The sequence below is a fragment of the Dermacentor albipictus genome, chromosome 1 (assembly GCF_038994185.2).
Source record: "Dermacentor albipictus isolate Rhodes 1998 colony chromosome 1, USDA_Dalb.pri_finalv2, whole genome shotgun sequence".
Lineage (NCBI taxonomy): Eukaryota > Metazoa > Arthropoda > Arachnida > Ixodida > Ixodidae > Dermacentor > Dermacentor albipictus.
Window position 1 is genome coordinate 486,653,289 of NC_091821.1, and position 12,970 is coordinate 486,666,258.

A 12,970-nucleotide genomic window follows, 5' to 3' on the forward strand; every position below is an offset into this window, starting at 1 on the left:
GGCCCTATAGGGTAAAACTATTCCAATATGTTTTTATTCCAATCTCCTGACGTCAACACTGCGTAACCGCAGACGCAAACATCGGGTGGCGACCCGAAGTGTTGCCTGGACAGCCCAATCATATGCTCTCCTAGTTTGGAGGAGGTTACCTTGCTTTCAACATGAATAAAATTGCCTACATTGAGTCGTTCTTTTATTTGTAATTTGCTGCCAGGAGGCGAGGAGCACGGTCATGTGGAGAAGGTTTCGATGGGCCGAACCAGCGCACTGATAATAAATATACGGGTGAAGAGGGTGGTTCCAGCGTCGGCGATTTTTCTGCTTTGCCTTACGCAGCTTCTGGTGGCTGATCGAAAATTGTGGCGGCGTGCAACGGAAGGTTAAGAATGCAGCTAAAACGGGCCGTCGGCAAAGAAGAAAGAATTAGCAGAGCAATTGCATAAACGTTCTGAAAGTGTCCGAAAACGTTACATGGCCCCGCAAAAAGTTTTCTACGCAAATAAACCCATTCTCCCTGCAGGTGCCACTAGCCAGTGCCTCAGCGATCTGCGGCAGCCATCTGTTATTCCTTTCGGAACGGGGCAGGCTGCGGCTACTCAGAAAAAAAAAGTTTCGTTTGGCGTATGAATGCATCTTTAACACGTGAACGTTACTTTGACGCGGTGAGTCATCGCCGTTTTCTGACGTCGCGTGACAGGCAGGTGGAGTGGGTGCAGCGCGAAAATTTTGCCCATAGCAGAGGACTAATGGCAAAAAGGCGTCGAATCAGAAATAGCTATTTTCTTTTGTTCGGTTCACTCATGTATAATGAGTGTGTACACGTCATATCAGATGGGGAGCCATCACGGTTTTCATGACGTCACGTGAAAAACATGCATCTAAAGACATTTTCGATGAATCGCGGAGGGCTAGAAGAGTTCGGAATAGCTTTATGTTATTGCGCTCCAGGTGCGGATACATCGCCTTACGCTTTCTTAAATGTTTTCGGCCGCGAAATCGCCTCCAATCCGCCCCAAAAGTATACTAATCTGCGTGTAAAGCGCTGTGAATTACTCCATTACAAAGATTTTCACGCTGGGGGAAAAATTTCCCATTTTGTGAGACTTTTTGTGATTGGACGATGCCGCTGCTCTGCTAAGATTAACGTCGACTAGGTGCCCAACGGCATTGCCGCGGGAACGACCGGATATGGCGGAGATGATTGTGGAAGGCGATTTATCACTCAAAGAGTTTAATGAGGAATATGGCTGGAAAACAGCATCTTCGAAGAGATCGAGCGCCGTAGCTGGCCAAGTCGACCGCAACGTAGGCACTTCGAGCCTGGCTGGACACTGCGTAAGCGGGTCGTCTAGAATGAAGACGACCGGGATAAATTGAAGAACCAGATAGTGAGAGCATCCCGCATGCCACCGATTCCGATGTAAGACATAAAATCGTGCTCCCACCAAGGGGAGGACTTAATATAACCACCGTCGCTAGGAAGACCATCGTCGAAGTGGCCGGGTTTAGCCCATCACAGACCAATGAGTATGTAATCTCGATATATGTAAGCTATCATGAACGAGCAGTGCTCAAGAATCAGGCTGATCCAAATTGGAGGCAAGGACTTCGAAGTCCACGCCTACTAAACGGCTCCGCACACAGCGTGCAAGGGCATCATACGCAAGATTGACGTCAATGATGTTCCTGCGATCTTGGAAAGAAACATTGTCAATGACAGAAATCCATTAGCCCTAGCAGCGAAGATAATTAAGAACACGGATACCGCAACCATCGCTTTCGAAGGCCTTAAAGTACGAAACTCCGTAAGGCATGGCCCGACCCTGGCGACATGTTTTCTTTACCACAAGCAAGTGGACTTCACTAGGGTTTAGAATTGGGCGAGTTCGTATTGCATTCTAAAACTGGTACAGCGCAGCATAGAAAGGAAGAAACAAGCCGAGCAGGCCACATAAAGGAACAGAGCGCTGTTCCTTTATCTAAGTCCGCACTCCTTCCTTTATCTGGCCGGCTTGGCTTGTTTTTTTCCTATGTTTGTTGCGTTGTACCAGTTTTAGAAAACAAGTGGACGTTTGCTACGCATGTGGCAAGTTGGCTCATCGAACGGGTGTGTGTCCGACGCCCGAGGAATTAACGTGCAGATGATGTGGCAGACCCAATCGACCATTACCATACGTAGTCAAAAGACAGAAAAGGGAACGACCCAACGACGAAGGAAGACTACAACAAACTGGCAGCACACCCAACATCCCGGAAAGAGCGGTGGGCAGGCGCCCTATATCCAGGGGTCACTTGTGTACGAGGTGTCATACCAGAACCAGAGGCCAATCGAGACCCAGGAACTGATTCAAAGCTTGGGGACAGCCCTTCTCCAACGGGGCGCAGCTGTGCTTCGATTCGCCTGGAGGGCTTTCAGACTCCATGGAAGGAATTCGCCACCGGCAGTTAACCTGGGCCGGTCGAATCCGAGGAGGAGCTCAGGGGAACACAGGTAACGCGCGAGCGAGCACCAGAGCATGATCATAACAGAGTAGATCAGAGATCATATTCACAGATCATAACACAGCAACCCTACTTTGTAACAGCTAGGGCTATGCACATCAGCCATGATCCAAGGATGACTGGTAGGAAGATGAAATACAACATGACGGAAAGAATTCCAACATCTTCAATTGGCAACGAGGACAGCATCTTTTTCGAGCCATCCCTCAATAAATACACCTTGTCATCATCATCCTTAATGTCTACAGCAGCCCTAAAGATCTTAAGGAAATACTCAAGTCCCTACTTACCAAAGCAGTCAAACTAGCTCGAGACTCGCCGCTATTCGTTTCCGGAGAATTTAACGCCCTCTATGACGCACGGGGTTACCCCTAAAATACGAACAAAGGAGACAGTCTATGGCGCGAAGCAAGCGACCAAGGAGTTAACGCTAATTAGGGACCCAAGATTCCAATTAGATGCGGCACATCGACATGTTGGGACACGATTCCCGACCTCAGTTTTGTTCGCAAGACTTCGGAACCCACGTGGACTATCTCGTACCAAGACTTGGGTAGTGATCACAATTCATTAATGGATCAACTTACGGATGAGGCAGAAGAGACAACGCAAATTTCAGGTTGTAGACTGGGACGAATTACGTAAAATCAGAAAGGGCGATTGCAGATGTCTAACTAAGCTTAGGACAATCTACCGCACAATTGAGGGAGGACGTTGGCGCCGCAACTAAAGAGCCGCTAACGGTTCTCCCGATCGACAAGATGGACAGCTGACTGACGCACCTCATAGAAGCTAAACAATCCCTACTCAACCGATGTAAGGCTCAGTTACTCAACAGTTGGTTAAGAAAGAAAATTGCCGAAACCATTCGAGCGAAAAAAAAGCACTGCAGAGCCCTCTCTAAGAAACAGTGAGGTGAGGTTTGCAACTGTATAGATGGTAGAGTGAGGAAAGGAGAAACCTCGAATCTACTGAACCACCTACTGGAAGAAACCAGCAGAAAATGTAATCAATTGAGCACAACACGTTAAGTAAAGAGGAGGATGAAAACATTTAATAAATAAAAAGATAGTACAAGCAGGTGTCTTTCTGCTTGTGCGGGAGGCACCCTTAGTCCAGTGCTCCTGCGGCTCCTGCTGTCTCCTGGGCCCGTCACATCAGTTGCTGCTGGTGACTAGGGTCCGAACCAGTCAGCACGGCTTCCCACTGCTCGTGTGTGGGGTTGCGTATTTGCGGGGCTCTCTTCACGTTGGGGCGCACCCATGTGGTGTGATACAGGGATGCGAAGTCGTTAGAAAGAGGGCATTTGTATGAGTATAGTGTAGAGTGAACTGCGTATAACCTACTTAAATTGGGTTATGTATTGGTTTGTAACTGTCCCCATGTTACGGCGTCTTCACGTGAGAGGGACTTGTGTGTAAGTGGGTATTGTCCTCTGGTAAATCTGTGGTATTATAGTAGGGCATTGTATTGTAAAGGTACTGGCTCCAAAGATGCGGCCGTATTCCTCTCTTGTGGCGCCCGGGAGGCATGACCTCGGACTACAGCCTGCGCACGCTGGTTTCCACGGAGGGACTCGTGTCCTGGATCCCATACTATTCCAACGTCCGGGACCTCGGAGGCTTGTTTGAGGAGTCGGTGGGCGATTGACCATATTCTGTCACTCGCGTAGCTGCGGCAAGCTACCTGGGAGTCAGTAATAATTGCGACGTACTCGATGGTCAGACTAGAAGTGATGGCCAAGGCGATGGCTGTGTTCTCCGCTACGAAGGCGATGGCAGTTGGACCGCCATGGAGACCACCTCTTGATGGTTATGGTCGACAACGCCGGCCATCATGGCTGCTTTTTGGGGGTACTGCGCGGTATCTGTGTATAGTGTGTTGAGGAGACTGCCATATTTGTTTTCGTAGAGTCTTTGCACGAGCTTGGCGGCGACCGGCGTGATGTTCCAGGCGCACGCTTCTGGGGATAGGGGCCACGCTAATGTGCTCCTGGAAGAAGGAGGCCCGATTAATTGCTTGTTCGTGGCCTTTGCCATGTGTGCGGCAGCCAAAGCGCGCGAGGACTGTTCTTCCTGTTGGTGTGAGGGCTAGGCGTTCTCCTTGGCTTGTGAGGTTGGCGTCCATAATTTCTCTTATTCTATTATGGACTCCCAGGGATTCAAGCTTCAGTGTCGCTGTTCCCGTCGGTAGACCGAGTGCTTGCTTGTATGCTTTTCGAAGATGTACGTCTAATTCATCGATCTCGTTGGGAGTGATAGGTAAGTACGGGGCAGCATAGGCAATGCGGCTGATTATCAGGGCCTAGATGAGCTCTGTTGTGTCGTCTTTTATCAGTACGCATTGTTTGGTGGTGATGCGGCTGACCATTCGTGTGACTTGGAAAGTGGTCTGCTTGAGGCGTTGGATGGTGTATTCGCCTCCGCCGTCATGTTGTACGCGGATGCCGAGAATGTGGACGTGGCTTACTGTGGTTGCTTGTTTACATCGAGGGTGAGTTTGACGTGGGGTATTTCTTTGATTTTTCTTCGTGATTTCTTTCAAACGACTAATAGTTCTGACTTCTCGGGTGAGCGCCGGAGAACACTTGTTTTTGAACATTGCTGGACGATGTCGGTCTCTTGTTGAAAGACATCTTGTTTCTGGCCTTCGGAACCAGTGGTAGTCCAAATAGGGATGTCTTCACGCGTATTGCATGCCTGATTTCTTGTATTGCGTTGAGTTTGTCTGGGTATTTCCTAATAGCAATGTTGAAAAGGGTGGGTGATAGAACTGCAACTTGTGGGGTTCCTTTGTTGCCGGTAGGTAACGTTGGGGCCCTGACTGAGCCAATGCCTATTGTGATCGCGTGGTTGCTTAGAAAGGCGCGCATGTAATTGTATTACTACCACAGTTCATGAGACTTAGGTTTCTAAGGATGATATGGTGAGCCACATTGTCGAAAGCGCCTTTGAGATCGAGTACTAGAATTTCTCCGGTGTTGTGTGGTGAGATGTGTTCAGCGACTTGTTCCTTCAGCTGAAGAAGGATGACGTGGGCAGAAAGGTGGGGCCGGAATTCGAACATTGTTTTGGGAAAGTGGTCGGTGTATTCTAGGTAAGGTTGAAGTCGGTTCAGAACAGCATGTTCCAAAAGCTTTTCTAGTCTGATATTGGTCTCATATTTTCTAAGCTGGAGATTTTGCATGGCTTAGGAATGAGTATGATGTCCGCGTGCTCCAGTCTGCTGGGAGCGCACCCGCTTCCCAATGAAGATCAAAGAGGTCAGTAAGGGATTGAATGGTGCCATAATCCATATTGTGCAGCAGCTTGTTATTTACATTGTCCTTGTCTAGAGTGGTGTTTCGTGTGAGTGCAGGGAGTGCTTGTTGCACCTCAGTGATAGTTATCGGCTTGTAGAGGTCGTAATTGTCGCTCCCGCTGGACGTTGGAGTTTGTCCTTGTGCGAGTTCAAAATCGCCGGTGTGCCGCACCCGCAACTCCTCGAGAATTTTGTCACCAGAACCCGGATAGTTATGGAGGATACGTTTATTGTTTGCTGGACAACTGCCTTTCGTTGTGTGGGATCAAGAAGATGGCGTAGCAGCGACCATGTTTTGGCCATGCTAAGATTGCCCTGCGATCTGTTCCATTGTTGTCGCCAGTTATGATGGGTGAGCTCCCCTGCTAAAGATTCCGCGGTTGCGGTGAGTTTCGCTACACGCAGTTTCAGTTTAGGAATATGGATTTGGCACTTCCATCTACTAAGAAGGCCTCGGCGTGCTTCACACAGGTGAAGAAGGTGCGGGTCTACGGCCTTGTATGTCTGTGGTGAGTGTGATCTGTTTTGAATGTCTGTCTACGTGTTGTTAGAGCTCTCGTACGCACTGCTCGAGATCCGTAATATCCGACCGAACTGGTTCTTGTTGACTGCACTGGGTGCGAACTATAGTCTGGAAAAGTAATTAGGCCCGACTCCTTTGTTAAAACATGAGTGACTCAGACATATGGAATAATCATAAGACTTCGCGTAGTGTATGGTACGTCTACACTAGCGACAAAAACGCGCGCGACACACCGCGCGCGGCGACGGTGCTGTCGCGCGCGGCAAAATTCACGAAAAGCGGCAGCAACGCACGCAAACGCGCGAATGGGTGCGGGACCCATTTTTCGCGGCGGACGCAAAACGAGCACAAATAAGAAGCGAGCCGCTTTACGAGCCGCGCTGTTGTGGTGCCACCTGTCGCATAAGCAAAGAATCATAATCTATGGGCTCTGAGACTGAACAGTGACACGCGCGCCGTAAAATCTCAGAGGCCATTTCCAGTCAAGGGTCCTGTTTTCGTTAAGCCTTACCACACCACCACTGAGATGTCGACGAAGAATTCGCCTCGCCATGGAGGCGTTTATGGAAACTGTTCGCGGATATGCGTGCCTCTATGATAAATCGTATGTCCGACAAGGAGCTGCGCGCCAACAGCTGGCACAATATTGGACAGCAGTTTGGCATGACAGGTGACCAATTGGTGAAGGCGGGGAAGCAGAGTGTGCGCCTGGCCCTCAGCGTCCCTGTACCGCACCCAAAACTTTCTCGTCCGCTTTCTGGCACGTCGGCGTCGCACAAGTAAAGAACAAATAAATATTATAGTGTTCACAGTCACCAGTAGCTCCTCGTCCGTATCCGACATGCCTGAGCGTGGTCGGCAGTGGCGCAAAAAAACAGACACTTCCGATGGAACGCGAAATAGGGCTCTTGCATTGCCCAGAGGGCGCTGCGAAAAAGGTGCTAAAAAGCGCCCACTGTCCTAAAATGGGTCGTACCAAGCTCGGTCGTCTGCTTCGGAAAGCACGTCTACAATACGGACCCCCCACTTTCGTTTGTGTTGTATCACGGCCTGCAGCGAATATCGGGCGCCGAAGATTTTTTCAGGGGTGGCACGCTGCGTAAAGGCAAGAAATTATGCAGTGCCGGTTACGTGTACGCCGTTCAAGAATTAAGCGGTGAAGTTTTAGCGCGGTGTCAATGGCAAGTGAAGCGAGTCGCGTACGAAGTAGAACTTCAGGTAAGGTTTGCACGCTGCTAGATTCAGGCGCACGAACGCGAGGAAATGCTCGCTATAAATGAATCCACAGCAGCGATAAGCAGACATCATGTGTACGGAACTGCTCGAGCGCACGATCGTACGTGCCGCGACGGCATGCAGCGGTCTGTCGACATGCCGCGAAACGGCAGGCCTCCTGCAATCTTTGTTGGCTGCATGCCGCTAAACAAGCAGGTATGCCTGCGTTGTAGTAGCGGTCATCTGTCCCTTTTAGTAACTGGTAATAACTGATGCAATGCATATTAGCTCACACGTTCGTGCGAATCGCGCTGCTGGCTTGATGTAGCTTTTAATGATAGCGCTCGAACATCGGTCTGCTTTCATCAATACTACCTTGCTGTGCCGCCTCAACATGCTGGTTTGAGGTCAAGTATGAGCACATTTAACTCTCTAACCTGTGCTGCTCGTAGTGAATTGTCACCAAATTGGCCCGGCCATTTGTGGTCATTTGCACACACCTGGTTACTTCACCACTTCGCATCTGTCGAATTGTTAATTGTCGCTGAGTCCGGGTCTCTAATCGTGAATCACAAGCCATGCCTGCTGCTATATATGTCGGTCTGCTGTCGGGACCGTAGGTGCAAAAGACCGAATTATTAAGAACGCAGATAATCAAGCAAGCTTCAAGACAGGCGAAGCAGTCAGCATGGTGCGAAGTTTCGCTTACTCAGCCGACGAACTGCAGCTATGCAGCGCGCCCGTCGCTCCACATCGTGAGGCCTTGAAGAAAAACGGTAGAATCTGATGTTGGGATTCAGGCCTTCTTGTTCATGGCAGCCCACGACGCAGAAGTAATGACAGTGACGCCTTTTCGAGGCTGGGCTAGGTCTCTCCGGATCGGCGTCACAAATTCCTTCTGCTCCCAGCATTACGTCCCACGGCACATGGAGAGTCCGTTTTCGTTAAACTGTAGGCTGCGGCGAGCTCGCAGCGTGGTCAGCATGGTCTGTGAGAAGTGACGAGCCTTTTCGCACTCGCAACAGGGCAGAAATAAATGCGAATCGACGCAAAACTCGGCCTAGAAACGTGCTTCGCCACAGCCAGGGCTCAATACGACCCAAGCCGGTACGACCCAGATGTCGTTTCCCGCGCCGCCACCAGGCGCCGCTACTATACCTCAAACTCCAGCGCAAGACGCCCATGGGCAGAACGGAGAGCGCTTTGTCACGAGAAGTATCAAATGGAACGAGACAACGCGGGACTCCACGGGCCATTGCCGCGTGCCGCAAAACGCGACTGTGGACTGGCCCGCACGCGTCTGCCGCGCGGACGCTCGCAGCGTGCGGCGTGTCGCGTGCGTTTTTGTCGCTAGTGTGGGCGTACCTTAACTTAGTGATAATTACCTACGAAATTCTCGTGCTTTGTACTAATCAATCATTTGTGGTCGTATGCCTTGCCCACACTTGTTTTGAACATGGAACATAAGTTAGTTATGTTTGACAGATATTCACGTCAGAGTTCTAAAGGAGAACGCAGATCGAAAGATCAATTGACAATCATTTCTGGGACGTCGCGAGGCGCACGAAGTAATCACGTGCCACAGATCTGACATTATGAAGAATTTTCCATAGTACGAGAACTCATTTCTTCTCTTCCTAAGTTATTTAAAAGTAAACCTACACGTACGGGTGTACATGTCATTGAAACATTATACACCTGTGGTGATGCTGTGTTACTCTGGCGTACTGTCGCTGCACATGAGGAGGCCAGTCTGATTTCGAGGCCCTCTGGAATTAACGGGGGACAAGCGTGATCCGCAACTTGAATAACAGAATTGGACCGCACGCGCCTTTTTTTATTCCATTCACCACTGTCCTTACGAAGTCTTTGCACAAACGGGCGATGAATGTGTTGTCTCTCGCTCGCGCTATGGGCACTGCTTCATTCTCACATTGATTTTGTATGCGCAAATTGAGGAAATTTATGGTGACAGCCGCCCTTGCGGCAAGTACAGAGGAATGACGACGATAACCCTATTGCTATACCCAGTACCCAGTGTGCAGGTTCATGCTATAATATGTGCGCTGTGTTGCGCTGGATGAATAATAGGTACTGATACGAAATGCAGCTCTACGGCGAGAAAAAATCGGTTCTTGCTAGCCGTAACTATTTTTGCTGACAGAAAGTGACAGAGATCATTCTAATGCTATATCAACAAGGAAAAGAATTCTTGCTGTCATACCTAGGATTCGATCCTGTCACCTAGAACTCTCAAGGGAACTACTTTATATCAAGCGCACGCGGTTTTAGGTTTCGTCATTGTCTCTATTGAACTCAAACAGAAATACATTGTGCAATCATGCCAGCCCAGCAAGGGCTAATATGTAAAGGCCCGTTTAAAGTGCATATGGATGTTAACATGGTGAATTATTCATAGACGACTCCTTTGCGGCGTCGGGTACATAAGAGAAAAATCCAAGAGTTTTCATTATTTCTTTTATCTACTCCAGGCCGAAACGTGGTCCTGAGCGAGTGAATAAACTTTATTTCGGAGACGAAGCTGTTGATGCGCCAAGGTGGGTGGGCACCCCATTCCAGGAAGCCGCGTCCCTGTGTTCATAGCCGGGGCTCGTTCACTTGCCGTAGTTGGTCCTCAGGTTTTGAGCATTTCAGCTGTGCCTGCCCTCTCCCACTGACCTTCTGTTGTTGCTTGGATAGGTGTTGTCCGCTGTTTTTTTTTTTTCATTCCCAAAGCATCTGGTAAAGGCTGTTTCGCGTATTGCAGAATCGGCAGTGTCTTGTAAATGTACAGGGACATATGGCATGTGGTAGGGTGCCGTGGAGGTAACTGCCCATCTGAAGTCGGCTTCTTCTCTGTTAAGCTTGATGTGTGGCAGCGGATATTCCCTTCTGCTCTTCTTGTAATGTTCTAGAATATTGTAGTATTTTTTTGTATCAGTTCGTCTTCGCCTGACGGTAGGCGATGTCCTGCTGGGGTTGCCCGGTGTACAATGTCTGGCGGTGGCATGACCCGCTTGCTTTCCCACCTAGGTTTGTACACCTAGACACAATGTACTGGCCACAATTGTGCCACCAACAATTGTCCCACCTAGAAACAATGCACAGCCATCAGTATGCTTAACAAGAGCGCTCGGCAGCGTGGCCTAGACCGGCTGGGAATGACACCAGCGCCGCGAAGTGTTGTGCTCGGTTATCTGGGTAAGTTTTCAGCGGCTTACGATAGCTTGTGCGCAGCTCGATTTGACTGCTCGTTTTGTCTTTCGCTTGTGCCTGACCGGCGGTGTGAGTGCGCTCACTTGGCTTGTCCGTACCACCGCGTTTCGCTCGTGGCTGCGGTCTCACGCGCGTCCAGAATACATGTTGCAGTTTGCTTATCTCGGCAAAGCGAAATGGTGGGCGACTCCTCACGCGCCTTTCAAGTTTGGCCTTAAAGCTGGCGCTTTAAGGAAATGATAAATAGAAAAAGGAGAGCAAAATGCATGTTTGTGGCGTTTGTCAAAGTAGGATAATAAATAAATCTGCAAATCCGGTGGCATAACTGTTCATGTTCTTCATTTCTTATATTCTCTGAGTATCTACTCGTCGTGGCTCGTTTTCGTCGTTCGTTGTAGGTCGGATGCATATTGCGTGGCATCTGGTGTATGGAAATCTCGGATCTTGCGTCGTTGGACAGCTTCACAGCGTCGGGACAGACGACTGTGGGGCTACGCCCAAACTTGCCAAGTATAGCTCCACCCGCTGGGGCGCCGGAGGTTCTGACAAACTCAGAAAACTCTTGGGATTCAACAATTTCTTCGAACGTGTTGTGGATTTACTACTTGAGGAGGTCTTCTGTGTGCGTTCGGACGGGAAAGCCGAGGGCAAGCTTGATGACTCTTGTGATTAGGAGATTGATCTTGTGCTCCGACACGAGCCAGCTGTGCATAGCCGCTGAATACGTGAGGTGGCATAGCATGAAGGCGTTGACAATGCGGATCAGATTATCCTTCCTGATGCAGCGGTATCTGTTGGCGGTTCTTCGGTCAGACCGAGGGCGCTTTTGGTCTTCGAACAACTTAGTTTTAGGGCCGCTTCATTGGCCCCATTTGACTAAACAAATATTCCTTGGACCCTGATAGTATCCACCCGCGGAACTGGGGAGCCGTTACAGGTGAATAACGTAATGTGCCTCTGCATTGCTGGCTTCCAGGACTGGTGAAACCCGCCTCTGGGCCCCTTCTTGTTGAGCCATAGCTCGGATTTAGCGGGCGAGAACCTTAGTCTGGTGGGAATGAGATACCGCTCCGTCATATCGATGGCCTCTTGCAAAGCACCCTGGGCCTCACCCTCACATCCGCTGGAGCACAAGATGGTGATATCGTCCGCGTAGATCATGCGGTTAATGTTTGGGACCTTGTTAAAGGTTCTCGACAGGTTTATCAGGGAGATGTTGAACACAGTCGGGGAGATCGCCACCTCCTGAGGTGTCTTTGGCCCAAGCTGAGTTTCGTGCGTCAAAAACTCGTCAGTCTTGAGTCTAGTAGACCTCGATGAAAGTAAGGAGCGCACTAAGTCGTACGCCCGCTTGCCGACGTGAAAGTCCCTCAGGCACTTGAGAATAAATGTGTGCGATATGTTGTCAGAAGCTTTTTCTAAATCCAAGCCGTTAATCGCCGTAGTGTCGGCGCAGGTGGATTCAATGATCTGGTGCTTGATCAGCATCATAGCGTCCTGAGTCGAGAGCCCCGACTGAAAGCCAATCATGCTGTGTGTATAGCATTCGTTAGACTCGAGGTGGTCAGTGAGACGGTTAAGCATGGCGTGCTGAGCCATCTTTCCGACACACGACGTCAGGGAGATGGGCCTTAGATTGCTATGCTCGGCGCCTTACCTGGCTTGGGTATGAGCACTGTAGGCTGCTTTCCAACTCTTGGGAATGAGGCCACTGCACTAGATTTCCTTCATTTTGCATGTAAGAAACTCGACTGAGTCGTCTTCGAGGATCTTGAGCATTTTTTTCGTGACACCGTTGGGCCCAGGTGCAGATGTGCCGTTGATGGTTGCGAGAACCCGCTTGACCTCAGCCATGGTGAAATTCTCATCCATTGATTGGGCGTCACGCCCTTCGCACTCGGGAAACTGGGAGGGGGGGGGGGTGCGGCACCGATTCGTCCGTGGCCGCCAGGTACTTGTCCGTGCGCTGCTCCGTGACCGCCTCATCAGGAGTCGAGTCGGTGGCGAAATGGGCAGCTTTCGCAAAACCTCTCTTCTGATTGCACTTTGTGTTGCCATCGGGCAGTAGGTGCCTGAGGAGTCTCCAGCTTTTACCGGTCTTGAGCTGGCCCTCCATCAAGTCGCACAGCTCGTCCAATTTCTGCTTGCATAGCACCTTGCAATGAGCCTCTATCGTCTTGTTGATTTCGGAAATTGTTTTGCGTAGCCTTCCGT

At 49.9% G+C, this 12,970-nt stretch overlaps 1 protein-coding gene across 1 annotated transcript; it reads right to left on the minus strand.

Annotated features, from left to right (window-relative positions):
* Positions 1–11,632: 11,632 nt before the first annotated feature.
* On the minus strand, positions 11,633–12,355 carry LOC139054576 (uncharacterized). Its single transcript, XM_070531740.1, has one exon. The coding sequence runs from the start codon at positions 12,353–12,355 to the stop codon at positions 11,633–11,635; it is 723 nt and encodes a 240-aa protein (XP_070387841.1).
* Positions 12,356–12,970: the final 615 nt, after the last annotated feature.

Bases quoted from the DNA above. Each gene is read 5' to 3' on its own strand.
- LOC139054576 (XM_070531740.1), bottom strand. From the start codon at position 12,355: ATGGCTCAGCACGCCATGCTTAACCGTCTCACTGACCACCTCGAGTCT.